Source organism: Molothrus aeneus, chromosome 1, assembly GCF_037042795.1.
Source record: "Molothrus aeneus isolate 106 chromosome 1, BPBGC_Maene_1.0, whole genome shotgun sequence".
NCBI classification, from domain to species: Eukaryota; Metazoa; Chordata; class Aves; order Passeriformes; family Icteridae; genus Molothrus; species Molothrus aeneus.
In genome coordinates, this window is record NC_089646.1 from 128,698,399 (window position 1) to 128,721,950 (window position 23,552).

Below are 23,552 nucleotides of genomic sequence, written 5' to 3' on the forward strand. Positions count from 1 at the left end.
GAGGCCGCGAGCCCCGTCGCGGCCCTGGCCCCGCCCCCGCTCCTGCGCGCGCGCGGCCGGCGATGGGCGCCGCGGGCCCCGCGTGCGCGGCGCGCGAGCCGCTGTCACGCGAGCCGGCGCTGCGCTCCGTGCTGCGGCACGTGCGGCTGGAGAACCTGGCGGCGGGAATGAGCGGCGGCGTCCTGTCCACCCTGGCGCTGCACCCGCTGGACCTCGTCAAGATCCGCTTCGCAGGTGAGGCCGGAGCGGCCGCCCGCCGCCGTCCCGCCCTAAGCACGCACCGGCGTGCCCGAGCCCGCCGAGCCCGGCCCGGGACCTGCCGGGCTTCTCGCCCACAGCCCGCGCTTGTCTGCCCGCCCCGTGCGCGGCTGCAGCGCCCCGGTGCCGGGGGCAGCCCCACGGCTTGGAATAAACTGGCCGTGAGCCGGGAGGGTCTCCCGTTCTCTTCCCTGCTATCCCAGGGATAGCAGGGTGCTCCTTATCCCGTGTAGGGGCTGCAGCGTGTGCGGTGGCCCCGAGCTGTTTGCCGGCAGGTCGGGGAGCTGCCAGCCTCTCCCCCCTGCCGTGGCCGCCAGTGCCAGAGGCACCCGAGCGCTGCCCCTTCAGCAGGCGGGCTGCCCAAGCCCACGTTGAAAGTTCACCTCTATGCCAGAGATTTTTAACACTCAGAGCTAGCGGTGGTTTTGGAATAACCTTGGTTGTTAACAATAGTGGTTTTGTCTTGCAGAAAACTCTGTGACTGGTTTGTTTCTCCACAGGGAAACATGGCAACTTCTCTTGACTTTTCTGCTGATTTGAAAAATTTGTCCACCATTTATCATATTTTCTTTCAGAGAGGTTGAAACATTTTACTTTATCTTTGGATTGTTTTCTTAAATATGGATGTTTATTCTTAAAAATTGATGATCTCAAAACCAAACTATCACAGAGACATTTTTCAAAATTCAAAACGCTGCAAGTCCTAGTTGGGCACATCCTGGGCTGCATTATGAGAAGCACAGCCAGCAGAAGGGCTCTTTTCTCTCTTTTTTCCATTTTTAAGACTGTCAGAAGTACTGTGTTTATTTTGGGGCTCTCCGGGACAAGGAAGGAAGACAGTGACACACTGGTGTGACTCCAGTGGAATTCACCAGACTGGTGAAGGGGCTGGAGCACATGGCACAGAACAGGCTGACAGAACAGGATCCCTTTGGCCTCAGAAAGGAAGGGCTGAGGGGAGCTAAAATTGCAATCTATGACAGTGTTCTTGGAAGACACAGAGAAGGTAAAGCTGGATTCTTGGAGATAGTTAGAAGGACCCGAAAAGGAACAGGCACAAGCATGGAGAATTCCAGTTATTTTACTGTGAGAATGGTCAAATACTGGAAAAGGTTACCCAGACAGGCTGTAATCTCTTCAGCCATGGAAACATTCAGGAGTCAACTGGTCGTGTCCCTAAGTAACCAGATCTAATTAGATCTGGTTTGAATACAGGTTTGGATTAGGTGGCTTTTGGAGGTCATGTACTTTCACATGCTTCTTTGGGTTGAAAATAATAATTCCTGTGTTTTGTCTTCAATGAGGGAGCAGGAGCTGATATCAGAAATGAATGTTGTCAAGATTCTTGGCAGCATCAGTGACAGAAAGACTTGTGTTTGTGTCTCTGATTTCCAGTGTTGTTTCATATGTTTATAAACTTGACCTAGTGTCTGCATGGTAAAAGATTTCACAAATGTCTTTGGAAAGGTCTAGCAACACTTACTCAGGAAGGAGACAAAAGGTTGTCAAGGTGTAGAGACGTTGTCACACTGTGCTCAGCAAAAGCATTTTGTCTGTAGTGCTGAAGTCTGTCACAGTGTCTATGGGACAAAGAGTTCAAAAGGAATTAGAAATAATGTGGCACTGAACAGAAGATGCCTGTTTACCAGGATTCATTTTGGTGGGGACACAAAAACTACAGTTCTTGTAAAACTTTGAGATCAGTTTTCAGTAGAGTTGCAGTCTAGCCATACATCTGTAGTAAGAATGAAAACTGCTGCTATGTTGGCATCACAGAGTAATTTAGCTTAGAAGAGAGCTGAGGAATTCACCCCCTACTCAGATAAGCTCTGCGTAGATCAGTTTGTTCAGTCTTGTGCACTGGAGTTCTGAGTAGCTCCAAAGATGCTCTTCAGGCAACTTATTCATGTATTTGGCCATTCTGCTGGATAAAAAGTTCTGGTCAAAATTCCCTGTATTTCAGCTTGTGTCTGTTACCTCTTGTCATCTCACCATGGACTGCATCACATACCCCATCAGTAATCAACTTACTCCTTTGTTGTTATGGTAGGAGCAATAGTAGTCACCACTCTGAGCTTTGTGGACATCCATGTTCTACATGATCTGTCAGACAAAAACTTGTCGTTTTCTGTATTTTTGAAGTGGTATTTTCTGAACATTTGGACAACCAGCTGTTAGGTTATTAGGTGGGAGAAGAAGCCTTTGTGTATCCTGGTAAAAACTGACTTGGGAATCAGTAAGACGTGAGCCATTGCTTTATAGAACATTTTAAGGAGAAAATTTGAATTTAAGGGTTGTTACTTAGGACTTGTCTAAACAACTTAGAGAAACATGTCAAGGGTGCCATCCATATCACTTGAAAAATGATGCACAATTGCTGGAGTGCTAAAAAGAAGAGACAGAAAACTTCAGATCTGCTGCTCATCAAAAATGTACAAAAGTGCATTTACTTAGCCTTGTCAGATTAATAGGAACTTTCCTCTTACTGAGCTAAGTAGTTATCTCTGGTTTTTATTTCTTTTCCTCCCCTTTTTTCCCTAAGTTCTTCAACTCTAAGCTTATAAAGCTGTAAACCTCAGCTCTTGCATACTTGTGAAATAACACTCATGTAATACAGTTGATCAATTATGTTTCATGTTCATTTATTGCTTTGGAGGCTGTGGACTCCTGGATTGGCTTGGAGGCAGTTGAACTTTATGCTTCCCGAAATGTTTTCCAGTATCATTTCTCTCTTTTGTAGTAAGTGATGGATTGGAGCTGAGGCCAAAGTACAATGGAATTCTTCACTGTATGAGCACAGTCTGGAAGCATGAGGGGCTTCGAGGCTTGTACCAAGGGGTAACTCCAAACATGGTGGGAGCAGGGGCCTCCTGGGGACTTTACTTCTTCTTGTAAGTAGAGCTGTAAAATGTGTCACTCGCTGCCTGCACAATGTAGTGTTCAGATATACATTGCATCTTCTTTGTGAGGTATAAAAATGTGCTAAGGGACTTACAAACTTGTCATTCTCTTAGCTAGTCCAGGTTTGTTAACGTTTATTATGGTTTGCTGTTTAAGCAATTTGAGTCAGAGAGTTGTTCTTTTGTCAGGTACAGTGCATTCCCTTGCTGCTGTGAAAATACTAAGGAATTTGAGAGGTGGTGATACTATTCAGAAAGAATTCTCTAAAAGTGCCAATACACTGGTCTTAAACCCCATGAAAAACAAGAATCTAAATTGATTTCTTGAAAATAAAGAGCGTGAAGTTTTCTACTAAAACTAAATGTTTGATTGTTTTTAATCATTTTAGTGACAGTTTTTTCATTGTTTTTGTCAGTTCATGGGCTTTGCTTTTAAAGCCCATTTTGAAATATTCTACTTTATTAACTCTGTTAGTATTTATCCCTATTAATTCAAACATTTTAGGGACTCTGGGGACTTTACAGTTAGCTGGTATGCCTATGCAGAGCTCACTTGTCAGTTGTCTAAACTCTATTATTGTTGTACTTTGTTGTATTGTACTTTGTTGTATTGCTGTTGTATTGTTGTACTCCTTAAGCTTTGCTGTAGATTGCTATTGACACTTCATCTTCTGTTGACAATTCCTTAATTCACAAAGATTGCAAACTGGATCAAGAGAAGAATGCTCAGTGTATTTCTGAGCTAGAGGGTCAAGACCTAGCACTGTGGGTCCCACTAAAATTCTTTTAAAAGTTAATTCTGGATATCTGATAATTTTCAAGATGCAGTCCCATTGATACTGACTATTTAATTTTACAATTTAAATATATGTTACCATAGTTCACTTTAAAGAGCTGACTGCTCAGAGACAATTAATCAATTAAATAACAGTAGTTTGGATGCCTTTTCTTCAAAGGCTGTGTACCACCATGATCTTAAGTCAGGTATGTCATTCTGGATTGGGTTTTTTTGATGTAGGTCTGTGTTCACCTTCACTAAACTATGTTGTACATTTTCCAGTTACAATGCCATCAAAGCTTACAAGAAGGAAGGGAAGATGGAAAGTCTCAGTGCGAGCGAACACCTAGTGTCAGCTGCAGAGGCTGGTGAGGTTAAATGCAAAAATTAATGTTCACTTGTAGCCTTTCCATATGCTGTTACTTGCCTTTCTGTGTCAATGCAGCTTTTTCTTACAGATGGCAAGGGTAAGTGTTCCAGCCCAGATGCAATAGTTTGTTGTCTGTAAATAAAACAAAGATGTCTAGCACAAATAGGTGGGTGACTGTGGTCTTCAGTTTTGTGCAGAATTAGCAGTTGTCAAAATGTCTTTTGTCCTAGTTTTCATTCTGTATAGGCACTTTACATATTTAGTACTGTATTGGGTCCCAAAATGTAACTATAGAAATCTGCTGCTATCAGATTGTTAACTTGTTAAATATTTAACACCTGGACCTGGAAAGGAGGTAGCCTCTTGAATCATGGAATGGTTTGGGTTGGAAGGGACCTTAAAAATAATCTAGTTCCAACCCCCTGTCTTTGGCTGGGACACCTCCCACTAGACCAGGTTGCTCAAAGCCCCATCCAGCCTGGTCTTGAACACTTCCAGAGGTGGAGCATCCACAGCATCTCTGGGCAACCTATTCCAGTGCCTCACCACTGTCACAGTAAAGAATTTCTGCCTTGTATCTAATCTAAACCTACTCTCTTTCAGTTTGAATCATTCCCCCTTGTCCTGTCACTACATGCTGTGCAGGCAATTTGGAAAACTTCATTAGGCTTTTGAAGCATTCATTTAAAGTTGAAATGTAAGGCATATTGTTTGAATGAAATGTCATAATGGATTCTGTCACAATGGTATTTTTAATAACTTATAAAGCTATAAGAGGTTCTTGCTATTAACCTGTCAAAATTATTAAGCAAATCTCACATCACTGAAGTGTCCATTAAATTTTGAATTATTGTATATTGAAGAATAACTTGGATAATCAGTTGTACATTAAGAAACTGCGTTTACTGTCTACTTCAGATTATACTACTAACTGTGGAAAGGTGAAGCAAAAGAGGGAATATGCAAAAATACTTGTGCCCTGCAAAAGTACCACAGCAGGAGTGAATTGGACTGGACAGTGAGCTTTGAAGGGAGAGGGAGGGAGCAATGGAGGGCATAAACTTCACCTGTTTTGAACAGTATGAGTACTCTGGTAGGAGAAGTAGTTTTGTCATTGTAGAAGCCTGTGTTATATTGGCCTGAACAGACTGGGACAATCTGTGGAGTTGGCATAACAATGAGAGTAACTTCTGTGTGTTCTCAGGAGCCATGACCCTGTGCATTACAAACCCAATATGGGTAACCAAGACTCGACTTGTGCTGCAGTATAACGCTGGTGTGGATCCATCCAAGCGGCAGTACAGAGGAATGTTTGATGCTCTCATAAAGATATACAAGACAGAGGGCATCCGTGGCTTATATAAGGTAATCACATTTCAGAAAAATTCCATGATTACCTGGCACCACCCAGTAGCATGGTGAGACTTCTAAATATTTGTCTACAAAAAAAAAAATTTAATAGCTCACTTTCATTCTGTGAGTCTTCCCCACTGAAGAACTGCAGCAAAAAAAGGCTTAGTCAGAAGAAAAACCATTATACCGGTGATAAACTGCTTTGTAATTTTTTTGAATCTTCTTATAATTAGAATTTGGATAAGCAGGGCAGCAACTATGTTGCTGGCAGTACTTCCTTGCATTTTATCCCTTATCTCTGTATCTCTAACCTCTTCTGGAAGATAACATGACTAAAGTACTTGCTAATTTTTTCTTCCACAATGCATGGTTTCACAACTGCTTATTTGCCCTCTGGTTATTGATGTCTGTAATCTGTCAGCTCTAGATACATTAAATTTGCAGACTTCTAAATAGGGCCTGCATATGTGTGGGGTTTTTGTTCCCTTTAATTTAGGGAAACAGATGGCAACAAGATTTGGACTTTTTGCCTCCTCCTCTTTTCAGGTCATGACATCAAGATGCATTCATCAGTGCCTGGAAGTTGTGAAGAAACCTATTTTAGTTCAGGCTGGCTCTTCTCCTGCAAGTCGTGCTGCAGAATCATAGAATGGCTTGGGTTGGAAGGGATCTTCAAGATATTCTTGTTCCAACACCCCTGTGATGGGCAGGTGTACCTTCCACTAGCCCAGGCTGCTCAGAGCCCATCCAGCCTGGCCCTGAACACTGCCAGGAATAGGGAACAAGACCACTTTCTCTTAGTGACTGACTTCTGAACATTAGCTTAGTCTATTTTCAGTGAAAAATGTGATCCTTCCTATTCTGTAAGACTTGCATGCTTCATGGCAATGATTGCCAAATTCTAACACCAGGAACAGGGCACCTTACTTATTCCTAAATTGAAATTGTCAGGTTTGCCTGCCTGGATGTCTGCTCTGTTCCATGTAGATAAGTTCTGATTTCTTGGATCTGTTAGGTTTTAAGATGTCCTTCCACCCTTCTTTTCAGATTATTCCTGCCAGTAGCATGTGTTGCCTTTGGCACTAGACACTTCTTTGTAGTGTTAATCTGCAAATGTGGGACTAAAGCAGCTACTTCCTTTGAAAGAGCAAATTACTTGCTTAAATCTGCAAAGAAGGTGACCTAAATAGGTCCTGAGTGACCTACATAAGTATGCACACTGTGCAACTTCCATTTGACGTCAGGACTCTCTCAACCTTGTCTGTACTGGGGAAAAAGGCACCTCTTCAGGTGGCTCTTGGACTTGTACATGGTTTAGCTTCCTCCATTTCAGTGTTTGGGGGAGCTTTTATTTTTCTTGCACTATTTGAAATTGTACAGCTAAAGCTTTGTTAATTGCTCTGAGTCAGGAGTTGTAGTACACACAATTGTCTTTTTCCTCATAATCTTCATTTCAGATACCATTCCTTGTAGCAGATAAGGGGATCTCAGGTAGTACCACCTTATAGTAAATGAAGGGATCTCAAACAGAGCAACTGTCTCAGATAGAATTGGAAATAAAATCTGGAAGCAGTTTCTTTCTGTTTGAGATTTGTCTCCTTAGACAATAAAGAATGGTATTTCTGACCAAGCAATTCAATATTGCTCTTTACTGCACAGATGCTGTTACTGATCTGAGCAAATCCCTTCAGTCCTTTGAGGTACAAATAGGTTATGTCAGGCTACATCAATCTTTCTAGCAGGGATCAAAGCTGTCTTTATTAGCTCTGCTGGGTATTGATTGTTCATCAAACATAGTTTGTCTGAATCTGGGTTTCTCAGTAAGTTGTTCCTCTTGAACTTGGCCTGGTTCTGAAAAGGCAGGAGGAGTCCCCTTTGCTCCTTATCCCAGTCATCATCCAGTCAGTGATCTTCCACACCCTCCATCCACTGGGCTTTGTCTTTTGGCCCCCTGATGACAGAGCTGCTCTGCTGCACACCAGGCTGAATTAAAAAACAGCTTGGGGTTATGTACTTTGAACACACCCATGGATCTGCTGGATATTTGAGCTCTAAAAATTACCTTGCCATTAATGAATGCAAACATCTCCATTTTATGAGTGCCGTGTTGTTCTTTTCAAGCATAAGGTAGGAGTGCCCAAACAAGGTAAAATAGTTGTAAGATTGTAGGATTGGTGCTCTTAGGAAAACCTAAAATATCTCTGAGCTGTTGAGAAACTGTTAGATGTATATTCTAGAGTGACTGGCTACTAAGACATCAGTCAGGAATGCAACTAGCATCCTTCATGGCCTCTGTATTTCTGTATGTGCATTTTTTATTCTCTTTTATTGATGATATAGAAGCAGCAGTTGGAAATAGAGCAATGCTTAATAATCAAGAGTAAAATACACAGGAAATGTATAAAATTTAAGGAGATTAAAGTAAAATCCAGGTTCATCAAGACTGAGAATAATAATGTAGCATGCTGACAACAACAAAAGTCATAACAGTAATGTCTGCTCGTTACCAAGTGAAATACGTTTGGGCACTTCTGTGTTGGCATTTCACTTTTGGTAGGCAAGATTCTATGCTCTGAGGATAAAGAACTTTTCCTGGTCCCTCAATGGCTAAGGCACTTAGCTCTCTCTATTTTGCATGCTTTGCTTCTGTTATTTTTCTTCTTGTAAATATGAAGCTTGTAAGCTTTCTATATCTTTGTACTTGTACATAGCAAAATCCCTTGAGATTTGGCCATCTTGATTTTAATTTAAGTTGCAGGTTCTACAAAGAGACATAAGCATAAGTGGCTTTCACATAAAAGATGGTAACATTTTTCACCATGAGGGAATCAAGATGATAGTGGCAACTTCAGTGTCTTGTCTGCACAAGTTGTCAGAGCAGGGCACTCAGATGCTGCAGGTCTCTGACACACTGAGAGCCCAAATGAAGGCAGCACTGGAGAGATTACAAGAGGTATTTGCTGCATTCTTTTGAAACAGCAGAGGCTGTTCTGGCTTAAGTGCTGTCAAGCACTTCAGGCAGTGATGTGAGTACCACATCACCAAATGAACTTTGTTCCCTTCTTTACTAAGAAGCACAGGTTTTCCAGTGTGTATATTTGCTTGTGTTTCTTTTTATTGTGATGGGTAACATTTGAAACACTGACCAACAGGACATTTTCTTCTTGTCTGGATTTTCAGCACTTAAAATACTTTAAGCCAAGTTTAAAATATTTCTTTATTCCCACTGTCTGCTACTCAGAATTATATGCATTTAAATTTCTAATTATAGAATATAAATATAGAAGTATATTTAATTCCATCTGTTGTTTTAATCCGTTGAAAGAGAATTCAAGCAAGACTTCTTTGAGGAACCATTAATCTTGTCATGTTTTCATTGGAAAAATCTTCTAAATATATATTTCAAATATTAAAGTAGAAAATAACAAGAAGTATGTGAAGTTATTATAAAATTTCTTTTTACAGTCATACTATGTATTAAAAAAAACATTAAATTCTATCAAATTTTGTGGCAAGAAAGAATTTTGAATTCAATTATTCTAAGAATAAGAAAATAGAATATGTTTCAAAAACTTCCCCAGCCAAGATATTTCAGTGCTGCGAAGAAATCAGTTTTGCTTTGAAACATTTTTCCATAAGAGTACATTATTTTCTATGATCAATAAAGGTCTGGGTCAGCTCCTATTTTACTGAGGCACATTGGCTGACAGTTGCCTCACTCCCTTCTTGCATTTTTTAATATTGGCCCAACATTAAAAGTCCCTTAGCCCTTGGAAGCTCAGCACAAGACTTTAAGCCTGCTGGTATTTGTGTGTGAAGTACAACCAGTAGATGCTTTAGGACTCAAGGGTGCAAGTTATCCAAATCTTCTGGCTTAAGTTTTAAGAGTTTAGCTCTCTTAAAGGTTGTTTAACATTCTTCTTTTGTTGGCAGGGAAAGTATTACCTCATTTTTCTATGATATAAATACATTGTTCTAATTCTTTCCAAGTAGAGAACAATTACTTCCACTGTCCTTTAGTTGTTTTACTGATTAATCACCAAGAAATGTTTGTGAAGTTTTTCCCTGCTATCACTGTCCATAAGTTTCATACTGTTTTTGGTGGGTTTTTTTGCTGACCCGGATAATTTTTTCTTTGACATTTTTGTATAGGTTTTTTTTTCTTCTTCTTCTGTTTTTGTTTTGCTTTTATTTTCTTCTCTGATCCAGGATTTCTGAAAACCAAAGGTGTCCTTTTCCCTCTGTTGGGGCCCTTTGGCTTCAACTTCACTTTGTGCTTACAGCTGACAAAATACAGATAAGTGGTTTAATTCCACTTGTTCTCATTTGGGGAAGGTTTTTTTCCTGGGACTTTCACTAGCCTTTAATGCATTTCATTAGTTTGTGATCACTGATGTTGAGTTCATGACCATTATTTCTTACTGTGAGAAGAAGAAATTCTAAAAAATCATTTCCTGAAAGACTGAAAAACTTTAGAAATCTGTATGTGGCATTTGGAAAGCTGATCCCTGAAGTGGTATTTTGTGTATTATCCGTGCAATTTTTATGCCTGCTGTAGTTTTAGTTGTTGGCGTTTTTTCTGCAATTTAGGAGTTTTATTATTTTGTCTTGTTAACACTAATTCAGTGGACTCCTTCAGGGATCTCTTCTCCTTTTCACCTTCTCCAGGCTTTTAATCATATTCTGATTAAGTCAGACTAAGTCTTCAACATTTTGGGCTTGACTTTTAGTCTAACACAGACTTTGGCATCTGAACACATTTTTTAATTCCTTTTTCTTGCCTGAATGGATCATGGGAAATAAACTTTGGTTCTTTGAGTCCTTTTACCCACATTTTGAACACTTTACTCTGTTATAATTGTACCCTAATAGTTTGCAGCAAGCTTTTGAGTCCCTTTCTGGCCAAGATGATTAATCATCCATTTATTTGTGTTTTTCAATGCAACTGACCAACTCTTCAAAAAGAATTAGTGCTTTTCAGAACCCCTGCAGCTGGCAGCTCATTTTAATGGAGCTGCCAGCTGCTGGGGGGAACTCCTGTCTTCTCTTCTCCTGCTCCTAGGGGAACTCCTGTCTTCTCTTTCTTGGGGAGACAGTTCAGAAAGTACCTGTTTTCCCCCTTCATTTCAACTTTTTTGAAACTAAACGTTGATGTGTATTTTCATGTGTTTGTGTGTGTATGAAAGACAATGCTGGAGCAGCTCAGTCTCTTCTCCCACAGAGACATGTTATGGTAGTGGACATGGCAGTGTCAGGTTTATAGTTAGATTTGATAATCCTAAAGATCTTTTCCAACCAAAATGATTCTGTGATTCTATATAGGCACAAACATTTTTAGTCTAGAAATATGTATATATATATCTCATAGACACACATTTTTGTAGAGGCACACATGCAAACACATGCATATCTATTTCCCAGGCTCAATCACAATAATGTTTTGTATCTCTGCTCCTGGTGGCTCTTCTCTGAGTTGCCAGCATCTGTCATTGCTTTAGCAGTCTCAGGTGGAACCAGACCCCTCACTGCCAGTCTCTGGAAATGTGCACTGAGCTTGATTTGTGATCCTGCAATCCTAATCTGTGTTACCAGCTTGTGCTCTGTGAGGTGGAGTCCCTGGGCCACTTGTTTTATCTCAGTGGCTCAGGAGGTGACTTTAGGCTGTATGTCAGAAAAGTAGCATTTTTTGAGTGTTGGTGTGATGCCTGCCCTTAAGGATACTGAGTCAGACTGCAACTGCAGTGCAGGCACAGTCTGTACATTAAGGGAGGACAAATGTAGGGGTGTGAGCTGTGCTCTCTCAAGTTGTTTAGATTTTGTGCATTACCTTTTAACCTTGTTTTATCCTTTTTTTAGGGATTTGTGCCTGGTCTGTTCGGAACATCACATGGAGCACTTCAGTTCATGGCCTACGAGGATTTGAAAGAGAGATACAACAAGTATAGAAACAGAGTATCAGATACAAAACTGGTAGGATGCTTGAGAATAAAATTGTGTTGTGGCATGTAAATAATCAGAAGTAGATTCCATTTGTCAGGTTATACAGCAGCCAAATGTGCAAAGTATTGGTACATTCATTAAAGTGCAGAATATATAGAAGGAAATAATACTTTCTCACTTTTTAGGAACAAGCAACTGGTTTTCACTGGTTTTGAAAACCAACTTCTTATTTTGGCAAGTGTTTTGAGAATTTTAGAGGAGGGAATGAGGGTTTTTTCTTACATTGTGGAACCATAGGGGGTGGTATTAAACCCTGGAAAACTGTTTGGATGCAAGTTGGGCAAAGGTAGCTACCATTGGAAGAAGTGTTTGTTTTACAGTCAATTACTTGTAACGCTGCATGTAGTAAAAACTGACATTTCTTTTAATGTGTTGTATCATAAGAGGGAAAAATCTAGAGTATTGTTTGGTTGTACATTTAAAAATCAAATAAGATTTTGGGAACTGGCTAATTTAAACTATACCTAAGGCAAGCCTGACAATTTTTGTTGCTTTCAGAACACTGTGGAATACATAATGATGGCAGCTGTATCCAAAATATTTGCTGTGGTAGCAACATATCCCTATCAAGTTGTGCGAGCTCGTCTTCAAGACCAGCATAACACATACTCTGGGGTGTTTGATGTGATCCGCAGGACCTGGAGGTAGGTGTGCAAAATTAAAAGCCTGCATGTTGCAGACTGAGTTTTACAGAATCAGAGCTACCTTTACTGGCTTCTTGCTGACTTGCAGAGCCAGTACAGTTCAGAGCAATCAAAGTGTTAGTTGTACAAAGTCATGTTGTGCAAGATGCCACCAACAGCAGTAAGCTAAGGAGAGAGGAGGAGATGGGAGAGAGCCAATGCCCCCTGCAGGTTCCTGTTGTTTATTCTGTCTCCCTTTTCTCTTCTCCAGCAAATTTCACAGGCTTAAAAATAACATTGTCATGGCTGGTTTGGGACACTAAATGAAGTCTCACTTGAACTGCTTTGGCTTATCACATAGGACAGGAGCATTGTGCTGCTGGGAGTTGTGGCTAATCCAAATTCCTGGCAAGGTGAAGTGAGCTAGCCAGAGCTGATTATACTGATGTCCCTGGTTACCCTGGGGCCTGATGGCACTTGTTGTCTGGTCCCACCTTCCTGTAGGACCTTTAGAGACCTGTGACCTCACACCTATTCATATCTTCTCACAAACCTTCCCTGAGCTGCACAGTGCAGGGGAGAGTTTGCACACAGACCTGTGTGTTTACCAAGGGTGGCCATGTATGTGCATGTGCATCCTTGGCTTTGGGCAGTGCTTCTGGGTTGGGCCATATTGCTGCAGAGGTGGGAATGGGCTCCTGGCTGTGAAGAGGGGCCAGCTCAGTAAGTGCAGTAAGTGCCAGCTCTGTTGATCCAGGAGCACCCCTGGTTCAGAGGCTGTGCAACCATTTCAACTGGAGGCAATTCAGAGCAAAAGTAGCTCTGATGTGTCTGTGCTGAGCCCTTCAGTGCTGCAGGCTGCAGGAAGGCTTTTTAGTTCTGGTCAAGTGTAGTGCAGCCATTCTGGAGCCACTGCTGAGCTCATGATGAAACAAATGGGACTTAAGGAGGGTTGTGTAAACCACACCCAAGCATTTCTTTGGATCTCTGTTTGCTCCTCCTTCCAGGTGTTCTATGCCTATGAGGTCTGCACCTAAAGAGCTGAGATTTAATGTCTCTAAAACTTTTTAACAGCCCTAGCATGACACACTGATTCAAATTGGGTGAAATTAGGTTCTTATTTATTGGCCAGTAGAATCAAAATTCTGGAAGGGGTGCTTAAAATCTCAAAAAATGAATGGTGAGTTTTCTTCGTTGTTTAGCCAGTTGTTGTAGCATGAAGAAAGATGGTAAATTGCCTTACTTAGACAGTACCCACAAAAAACACTCAAAGCCTGGGCTAAATAACTGATCTACTTAATGCTATTATATGTTCAGAAGAAAAAACAATGGGTTAATACTTGATGCACTTAAGCACTGTCTGAAATTGTTATTTCTAACCTGAAGTATATCTCTCAATGGGAGTGTGAGAAATAAAATGCCAGGCTTTGTTTTATGTCTCATTTTTTTCTATTAAAAGACATTAATTAAAACCTTTTCTTTTTTTTTTGTCTTTAAAGGAAAGAAGGTGTTCATGGATTTTACAAAGGAATTATACCTAATGTAATCAGAGTGACTCCTGCCTGCTGTATTACCTTTGTAGTTTATGAAAATGTGTCTGGCTTTTTACTTGGTTTTAGGAAAGAAAATAATTAAAGGTATGGACTTGTATTCCTAGGAAGGAATCTATCCTTTATTTTTTATATTCATGATCTGGGAGAAATTTACTTCAGCAGTCTTCTTTGACACTGTGAATTGATCTGGTATTTTAAGGAAAGAATGTAGAGACAATAAACCCTGCCAACATCTCTCCTGTTGAACGTTCCTGCATTGCTGCCTTCCTCTCTGAATCAGCTGTGTCTGCTTGAAGCAGATGTCTGCAACCGTGAAATAAGAGTGCTGTGACTGGGTGAAGGCAGCTGCACAGCAATTCCATTCATCCTGGCCTGCCTGGAATAACTCACTAAGCAGTTTCAGCAAGTCTCAAGATAACAGTTGGTGCAATTCTGCTCCTGCACAAGTGGAAAACTTCATATGAAAGCAACCGTGGGGGCTGTCAAAACTTTCTTAAATATCTGAGTCTCATTAAAACAAGGAATGTCATCTGAATCCACCTCTGTGTTATTCATCAGATTTTAGGATGTGGAATGCTCCAGACTCCATTGTTCATCCAACACAAAAATGTGTGTCTCAGTGGGGTGCAGTTTGGAAACAAATTGGTTTTTTAAAACAGCTGTCCATTCTTGGGTTTGAATAATTGCAAGTCTGATGAAGCTCAGTTCTTGTCTCATAGCAGGCCAGGTTTGCACTGTGGTTTTTGACTTGGTTTTAGCAGCAGACCAACATGCTGAAAGTGCATACGTTGCTGGCAGCTTAATTCATTTTCTCTCTTTCATTCTCTCTCCATCTCTCTCTGTGCCAGTCTGTCTCCATTACTGATACAGCTGACCACATATTACTAAGTAAATGCATATTTTAAAGTAGGCTTACATTTTAAAGATGAGGATTTTTTTCTAGTAATCCTATAGTGATGCAGTGTTCAAGCCAGTGTAGCAAAAAATAGGACCACACTTACTTTCAGTAATATTCTCTGGGAAAAAAAAATGTTTCTAGTCTAAAAAAACCCCTGTGCACAGGACTTTATTTAAAAAAACAGAACAATCTGTTAATGTCTTCTGATTTGGTTTAAGGAAAAGATTGTTGATATATTGATTGCTAATTTACTGATAAATTAAATTATAGTACATATCAGTAATTTTTTATAATAGTTATGGGGTTTTTTTCCACACCAATAACTGCCATCAAGGATATGTACTTTTTAGAGTTCTGGGTTTGGTGGTTTTGGGTCTTATTTATTTAATAAATATATTACTGACCCTAACATCTGCCTCCTGCTGTTGGTAAGAAGATACTAAGAATCTAGTAAGTATCATTTAACTAGGAAATAAGTTAGCAAAGGCTATCAACGGGGGAAAAACATCAGTTTCATAGGGAGCAGAGTAATCACTTAGAGAAGTTTCCTGTTTACCAGGCTAACCTAAAGCAGAAAGAACAATTTTTAATAAAAATTTAGCAGATTAGGGACTTGGTTTAAAGTTTAAGTTAGAAGCCAGAAAGCTACAGAAACTACTCAGTATTTTGAGTCTTCATTTCAGTAATCCACGCTCTTGTTTTTGTAGAAACTATTGCCAAATACCACATATTGTGTGTAACTAAACTTATTCATAATTTACACTTTCTCTTCCACAATCCCATCCCCTCTACTGATAGAGTTAATAATCTCATTGGAAAGAAAATATTCTCATCTGGGGCCAGCATGGCTGGCTTTGGTTTTTATTACGGAAGGTTCTGTGTGTATTTAGCTGAAGATAAATTTACTGGAAGTTTACCATGTAAATAATGTAGATCCAAAACAGCAGCTTCTGCCTTCGGAGGGTGCTTACTGGGGTTTGTGTGTTTGGTGGTACACAGAATGAATTTAATGGAACACTGAGTTAACTCTACCACCCAGGATCCAAAATGTATTGTGAAGACATATGAAAACATGATAAAAGAGGAAAAGCTGTGCACGTACTAGCCTGGATTAGTGTGCTCTGGGCCAGAACAGCTTACCCATGCTTCAGGATAAATGCAGGGGCAGGCTGTGAGCATGTGCACAATCACTCACTGTGTGTTAGCTGACGTTCTCTAAGTTCACACCACAGCTCAGCTCATAGTAACTTGTTTGTGTTCAGGTACCTTAAAACCATCCTCCAAGCCAGTGAAAACATTGCAGTTCTTCAGAGACAAAATACCAGCTGTGTAACTTGCTGGCTTGCAGCAAATCTCACACACCATCTTGCAGTTGGGCAAGCCCAAGTGCTCCCCTCACTGCAGGTGTCCGACCCAGTATCTGCAACAACAGCTACAGGCAAGGGCTGCCCATGCTGGGGCAAATCTTACAGCTTGTTCATAAAAGAAAATGAGATTTAATTCTAAATAGCTGAAATAAATTCATTATCTCAGATTTAATGGGTTTTTTTCCTTTTAATTTCTGGGAAGAGTGGAGATTTTTGCATGTTGTACATGCTTTTCATGAGTTTTTTTATTAATGTAAAATTGGTTTTGTAATACAAATATGATTGTTGTTTCTCTTTAGAATATGTAAAAATTTAAAAAATGTTTGAATATGCCACTTGCAGCATTTGAAAGAAAATACTTAAAACACTGAAGCTTATGGTCTGTTGGCATGATCAGTGTTGTCACTTGTCAAACAGCTGTGACATCATTGTTTCACTTTACCAGTTCAGTTTTGGAAAGCCTAGGCATTTCAACCTGTCTTATGTCTGTATCTTCTAAACAGTTTAATACATCTAGCTTTTAACTAACACCAAAGTGATTCTGTATAACTGAAAGGCTAAATCCAGGAGAATTATTTTATTGGAGCAATGAAATTAAGTGTTGTAACTGTAAATTTATTTAGTGTCTGCATCTTAGTAGTGGAGACCAGTCATAGATATTACACTGAAATCCAGTCTATCAAGAAGCGAGAGAGGGAAGAAGAGCTTAAATAGTCTGGTTTTGCTCAGTTATTCATAATGAGGTATTTAAACTTACCACATTGTCTGGGTCACAGTTAAGTCACCAGGAGTTCATTGAGACAAGACTGTAACAGCAGAGCATCCTATTCTGCAGTCAGGTTTACAGGAGTGCATTTTATGTATGTTTTCTGAAAGCTAAAGCCAACACCTGATTTTACTTTCTTTGAACTTTATCTATAAAGCCTTCTAAAGAAATCGTGTATCACAACACCATGTAAAATACCTTAAACAGATTAATGTTCAATAAAATAACCCGGATTTCTTTTTTGTAAAAGGTCTTATTTATTTGATACAAAAAGTTATGGTTAATTCTAAAAACAGTGGTGGTATAACATCAAAAAAGAAATTTAAAATGTTAATGAACTTGGTTTTGATATTTGTATTCTAAAATGATTATTATAAAAAGCCTCTGCTGTGTACAAAACAAGACAAAGGCTACAGATGCAAGGCTTTGGTGCCTTTCAGTCCAGAACTTGCGTCCAACTCTATTGAAATAAATTCTGAAAAAATAGTACAAAATTAAAAAAAAAAAAAAAAAGGTATTATAAAAAGAGAGGGAAGTTATTTTGGCAGTTCTTCAATGATGATTCGGGAGACTGAATTCCATCCAGTAGAAGCATCTCCCCGTGGATAATCTGAGCATGTCCCCACCCAGATGGCAATATCCACCAAGCCAGCGTTGATCCCTTCACACAGACCTTCCACTGGTTAAAGACAAAAGTCAGGTTACCTCAGCAGACACAATCCCTTTGTATTTCACAACTGAAGGTGGAATCAAGTGCATAAGAACAGCAGCTTGTTGCAAGCTTGTGCTATTTAGTTAAATGTGAAAAAGTTTTAGAATTTTAAAACAATTTCAGCAATAAAAACTCTTATGTAGATATGTGGCAACATCAGTTAAAGGCATGCAGTGCCTCTGTCTGTGCTGCTCTTTGACACTCACTGCAGTACCTGAAGCAGATCACCATCCACAGGATGGCAAAATGGGAGGTATAGCTGCTGCTTTAAAACCCAAATTTACACACTGGGGGCTGGAATATGGCTTCATACCCTTCCAGACATCTTTCTAGCAGTGATGGGAGGGGGTGGGGGCACAGCCCAGCTCTGTAAAGGTGATTGCCACCCTGTAAGCTTTTCCAATGTCCGTCACTGCTTCTGCATGAAGTTGCACTCCTGATGCCTCACTAGCACCACTAGATGGAGGTGGGGTAATGAAGACAAGTCAGCTCTACCCCCTATGCTGAAAAAATCCTATAACAACTCTAGACATTAGATTTCATGCAGTCATGCAGTACAGGGAGAAAAATGGAGAAAGGACACGGACATTACGTTCCTTTTTCTTAGTATCACATCCTTTTATCTTGAATGAATTCACTAATTTGCCTCTGCTAAGCAAATGAATAATTGCTCCCAGATTGCTCCCTACGTTGGAGGTACTTTTGCACCCCTCCTGAAATCAGAGTAGAAATTGCAGGAGGAAAGTCTCATTTTTGCACTGATAATGTGCAAATACCAGTATTTTAAGCCAGGATGACACTGTCTACTTGGCAGTAAGGCTGTTTCTCCATGGGTTAATACAGCACAGAATGTCTCTGTAGTCATGTTGTGGCAGAGATCAGTAGACCTGTCTGGACAGAAATCTCTTCCATTTCTAAATCTCAGGATATAGTACCACAAAAAGTACCACAGCAAGAAAGTACCACTTAATAAATAATTATAATACTGTCACTTATCAATAGCCAGCTCTGAGACAGCAGAGTAAGAGAACAAGTGTGAGTTGGCCACTCTCTGTGTTTGCTGCTCCCTCCTTCTGCTCCATCTCTGCTCTCCCGGCATACATACCTGAGGAAGTTCTGTGTATGTTAATGGTAGAGTTCAGCTCTGGGCTTCCTTGATCTAAGTATATTATGGCTTCGATGGGCAGTGGGCCAGCACACTCTGCCCCGTTGAAGGTGAAGTACCAGCGCTGGCAGCAGGCGCTCCTGCACTTGAGCCGCAGCGAGCCGCTGAAGAGCACGCGCAGGGCGCTGTTGGAGCGCATCTTGGTAAACGTGCATTCCTGACAGGAGACAAAGGTGCTTTGGCACAAACCTCTGGGTTTGAGCCCATTTATTTCCTATATATTTATATTTAGGACATTGATTTAGGAATGTATTTATTTCAAAATGTTTTGGCTATTCTCTTTAGGTCCCTCTGGGGGGAAAAAAAAAAATTACAGCCTGGGAAATCCCTTGTGGTGCAAAGATGCAAATCAGAACAGCACCTCATAGATGGTAAAGGAGAAATGGATTATGGAAATTCTTAACTTTATTTAGACAACACCTGCTGTTAAATTGCTAGCCTAGTCACCTTCTGGGATTTATGTAAAAGGATATAAGCTCTCTGAAAGCTGCACTCAAGCCACAGGATCACACAATCATAAGGGTTGGAAGGGACCTCTGAAGATTATCTAGTCCAACCCCCAAGTCCTTGCACAAGACGACAGCACAGTTTCTGTCTCTGCTAACAGAAATCCTGGACTTAACGATTATCACAAGACTTCTGAGCAGTTTATACCCAATAAAAGCTCCACAGCTGAAAAATACATACTTTCAGGTTTTTAAGTGGTTGTTAACCTGTCTTCAAAATGCTTGATATCATAGGGGGAAAAAAGTCCAAAAAAAGACCAAAAAAAAAGAAAAGAAAAAAAAAAAAAGACCAAAAAAGAAAAAAAAAAGACAAAAGACAAAAAAGAGGGAAAAAAAAGGAAAAAAGAAAAAAGAAAAGAAAAGAAAAAAGCTAGGGACCGTTCTGCAAGTACAAGGCAGGCAGTAAGAAAAGTCTACTGAAAAAGTTGATTCTCTCTCTAGCCACAGCACAGCAGTTAAACTGCTATAATCACTCCGGGCTTTGCTTCATAGCTGGGATTGAGCAGGGATTTTTTCTAAAAGTTTTACACCCAGGGCTGCAGTGAGGACAGACTGTTCGTGTCAGTCTGGGTGACACTGGCAACTCTGCTCCTGAGCAATGCTGATCCTTTGCAGTAGCATCCTGCAACTGCAACTGAGTTTCAGTGAGTAACCACTATGAAGCAAGAGTTATAAAGACGGGTACAAATAGCCGATTAAAGATGTTCATCCCTTCTTAGCATTGAAATGGTGAAAACCTTGCCCTGTTTTGGGCAAGCTAGAGGTACTTTTTTGGTACTGTGACTTTCAGCCTTACAGTTACAGATCTGGTCTACTGAACGTACTCTTACACCAGCTACAAAATTCTTCCAAAACCCTATTCCAGGAATGAAAGAGGCACAGAGCTGAAACACAGCTGAGAGCAATCCAAAGTTGCTAGGCCTTTGAGAAGTTCGCCCTTGCATGCAGAAAAGCAGGAAATCTGTGAGGCTGGAGCAGTGTTAGCCCGCGGTGCAGCGCCGCTTACCGCGATCTTGCCCAGGTCGATGCCGTAGTTGAGCGCGCTCCATGAGCACTGCTTGAAGTTGGGCGTCCAGGACTCCTCGATGCTCTCGCGCATGCACTCGCCCTTCTCCCCCTTCAGCCCGTCCCTTCCCGGAATCCCAGGTGTCCCGGGGATCCCATTGGCTCCCGGGTTTCCATCCCGTCCAGGAACGCCGCTGGGGCCTTGCAAGCACATGCCATTATACTGGAAGAGAGAAGAGATCTTGCTGCTTCCACCCCTCAATTCCGAGGCTAACCAAGTCAAACACAAGTGAATAACAACAAAGCGCACACCCCCTGCTGTGCCACAACGGGCTATTTCTGCATCTCCCAGAAAACGGTTCCACTGAAGTAAAAAAAAAAAGAATGAGCAGTGCCAGCAGAATTTGCTGTAAAATAAGATGCCTTTTTAAATTAAAAGTTGCATAAATCCTAGCATTAAAAAATTACCTAGTCCAAGAATTAAAACCTGTTGGAAAACCTCACAAGAGTGAAAACAGAAACAAAAAAAGAAGTCACATGTTAATAATTACTTTCTCCTAACCCACCATCACTTGTATAACTGTCTATGCTAATACATGTTCAGTATTATTTTTCCTTTTTTTTTTTTTAAGAAAATTTTCCATTTCATAGAGAGCAAAGTGTAATGCCACTTTTCTTCTCTCACTGCTCCTCTGGTGAGGAGGTGACAACCACATGGTGATAATCAAGCCCCACAATTCAGTCTCCAATATGCACACAAATGGATGGTGATACGGATGTGGGAAGCTGCATCCTGGAATAAAGCTGAACTCAGGAAGCTGTTTGTAACAGTGGGAAAGCAGACATGGGAGGAGGGCAAACTCACATCCTTCCTAACATCACAGCATTAGGAAAGGTCAAATGTTGCTCTCCCAAACTCCATGTTAACACACATCACCTTCCCACCTTCTGCCCACCTTGGAGAGTAGGTTTGTGAAGCCCAGAGCTCCCTCCCTCAGCAGCCTAAGGGCTGGGATGTGGGAGGAGCACTGGGCATGGGAATGGTGAGCAGAAACCTGCAGGGGCTGGCCAGGGCTTTTACTTCATGTGCTCTGTCCTATCTGGTGACTGACTGCTTCCTCCAGTCTTCATCCCAAATCCTCCCAGATAGCTGTATTCTGCTCTTCCACTTTCTCACATTTATTTGTCTTCATCTAGTTTAAACCACTTAATGCCCATCTGTTTCAAAAAGAAGCAGTGCTGCAGCTATTCCCCCTCATGCCAGCCATGCCCCTGTCTGCACTGCAGGAGCTGTAAACTACAGCCTCTGCCCTCTTTCCTTTGTCAAACTGGTGAATTTTCTTCTCTGAGGCTGTGCCTTTTCACAGGTTCTGGTGCAAAACCAGCAGAGCCATCACAGGCTTAGCTGGAGCCACACCAAAAGTAAAATCAGTGACTACATGGAGAGGTCTAGTAAGAAGTCAGATGAGGGTTTGACTAATGGTTGCTAGCTTTCTCTTACTACCTTCACCAAAGAAAACCCTGCTGGCTAAAGGTAGTGGAAATATTGGAATATTTTCACAAAGAAAACCATGTTTCAGAAAAGTTAGCTGAGAGAGGGCTGGTTGGCAAAGCACCAACCCAGGAGAACAATGCAAGGACATTTCTATTTCACACAGCAACAGTTATCTGGTTTTGCTCTTGCTTTCCCACTGGACTCCATTTGTAATGGTGACTGGCTCTGGCTTTCGCATGTGGTTCCTCACCACAGAAATCCTGCATGTGGAAATAGGCAAGAGCTGAGTCAGGCCAAAGCTGTGGCCTATTGCCCCCATCCCCAGAGACACCAGGAAGGGCTGGCCTGTCCCCACACAGGAGCTGCCACTCACAGCCAGACAGGGAGAGCACCTCAGCCATGGCACGTCCCAAAAAATAAATGAGAGCACAAGAATCACCTGGGCTTTGGGCTCTACTCCAACTAAAATGGTATGTCTTGCCAAGTCAAGTCTTTTTCATGTATTCTTAAGCTGGAAATGCATAAAACATACTTTAAACATCCACTGAAGGCAGGATCCCCCCTCGGTTCTACCTCCACTCTGCCCTGGCAGAGCTTCTGCAGAAGCATCTGTACAGCTGGGCTGTGCATGAGTCAGCTGCCATTGATTTACCCACACTTTGCTGCTCACTCTGCTGCACCCAAAAAGCACTGAGCAATTTCAAAGAAATGAGGGACCCTGAAACACGGCTCAGAAAATGTTAGCTCATCCAAGTGTACAGGTTCCTTATTCTCAATGCAATTCAAATTCCACAATAAAAGTGAAAAGGCAATGAAGTAGTGTGAAAGGGAAGAAGCTTTGCTAGCAGTGGTGCTTCCAGCACATCACTTTAGGGGATCTCTCTGGAGATCATGGAAGAAATGGTCATACCACTGACAGTCCAGCAACTCACAGAAATACCTTCACATCTGCTTTCTACATTCCAAGGACTGGAAAATTTCCCTTCTGTCATCTATCCCTGAGATGGGATAGTCCCAATGCATTCAGGTTTCTAGTAGCAGTGGAATTGCAAACAATGGTGTGCAGTCCCTGCCGCCAAAGGAAATAGTGCATTCGTGCAACTCCAAGGAAAAGTGTGCTCGGTGAGCATGCAGATAGTTTTTCTCATTACTATTTATCCACTAGCACTTTAGGAGCGAAACAGCAGTTAACTGCTTACGTTGGAAGGAACTAAGCAGCATTCACTACTGATGTTGGAAGGGCTGGAAGATTCCGGCGTTGCCCCTGCAGTGCGCGGAGCCAGCCCCGGCACCGGGCACGGCGGGGAGTGCGGGCTGGGCCGGCTCCAGCCGCCATCCCCGCCCGGGGCCCGATGGGGAAGACCTCAAACACACACCGGGCCGCCGAGACCCCGCGGTTTGTGTCAAAGCCCGTGCAGCGCCTTCTCCGCTTTTTCCTGATTCAGCACAACAAGGGCTCAATTAACTGAACCGAGAGATGCCCAGCGGCGCGGGACCGGCGCTGCTTTGCCTGAAGCGGCCGCCAGGCTTTTCGAACGCCTCTGATCTATCGCTTTTTTCGTATCTTTGCAATAACAAAGCGGCTGCGTGGCTCGTCCAGCCACCCCCCGCCCGCACCGCTCCCGGCCCCCGGCCCGCCGCTCTCACCACGTCCACCACCTCCCGCTGGCGGAGCGCCTTCTGCTTCCCCCTGGGGCTCTCGGAGCCGCCGTGCGGAGGGGCCGCCGCCAGCAGCAGCGCCAGCAGCAGCAGCAGCGGGGCGGCGGCGGCGGCCGGGCCGCGGGGCATCGTGCGGGGCGGGAT

At 41.9% G+C, this 23,552-nt stretch overlaps 2 protein-coding genes across 2 annotated transcripts; one reads left to right on the forward strand and one right to left on the reverse strand.

Annotated features, from left to right (window-relative positions):
* The first annotated feature begins 62 nt into the window (after nt 1-62).
* SLC25A32 (solute carrier family 25 member 32) lies at nt 63-17,115 on the forward strand. Its single transcript, XM_066564766.1, has 7 exons — nt 63-234; nt 2,999-3,149; nt 4,219-4,304; nt 5,511-5,671; nt 11,516-11,629; nt 12,158-12,303; nt 13,782-17,115. The coding sequence occupies exons 1-7, from the start codon at nt 63-65 to the stop codon at nt 13,915-13,917; spliced, it is 966 nt and encodes a 321-aa protein (XP_066420863.1). The 3' UTR covers nt 13,918-17,115.
* Nucleotides 17,100-23,552, reverse strand: CTHRC1 (collagen triple helix repeat containing 1). The gene is made up of 4 exons (XM_066564777.1): nt 23,397-23,552; nt 20,256-20,477; nt 18,684-18,900; nt 17,100-17,545 (listed from the first exon to the last, which is right to left on the reverse strand). Exons 1-4 carry the CDS (start codon nt 23,535-23,537, stop codon nt 17,403-17,405), a joined length of 723 nt encoding a protein of 240 aa, XP_066420874.1. The 5' UTR covers nt 23,538-23,552; the 3' UTR covers nt 17,100-17,402.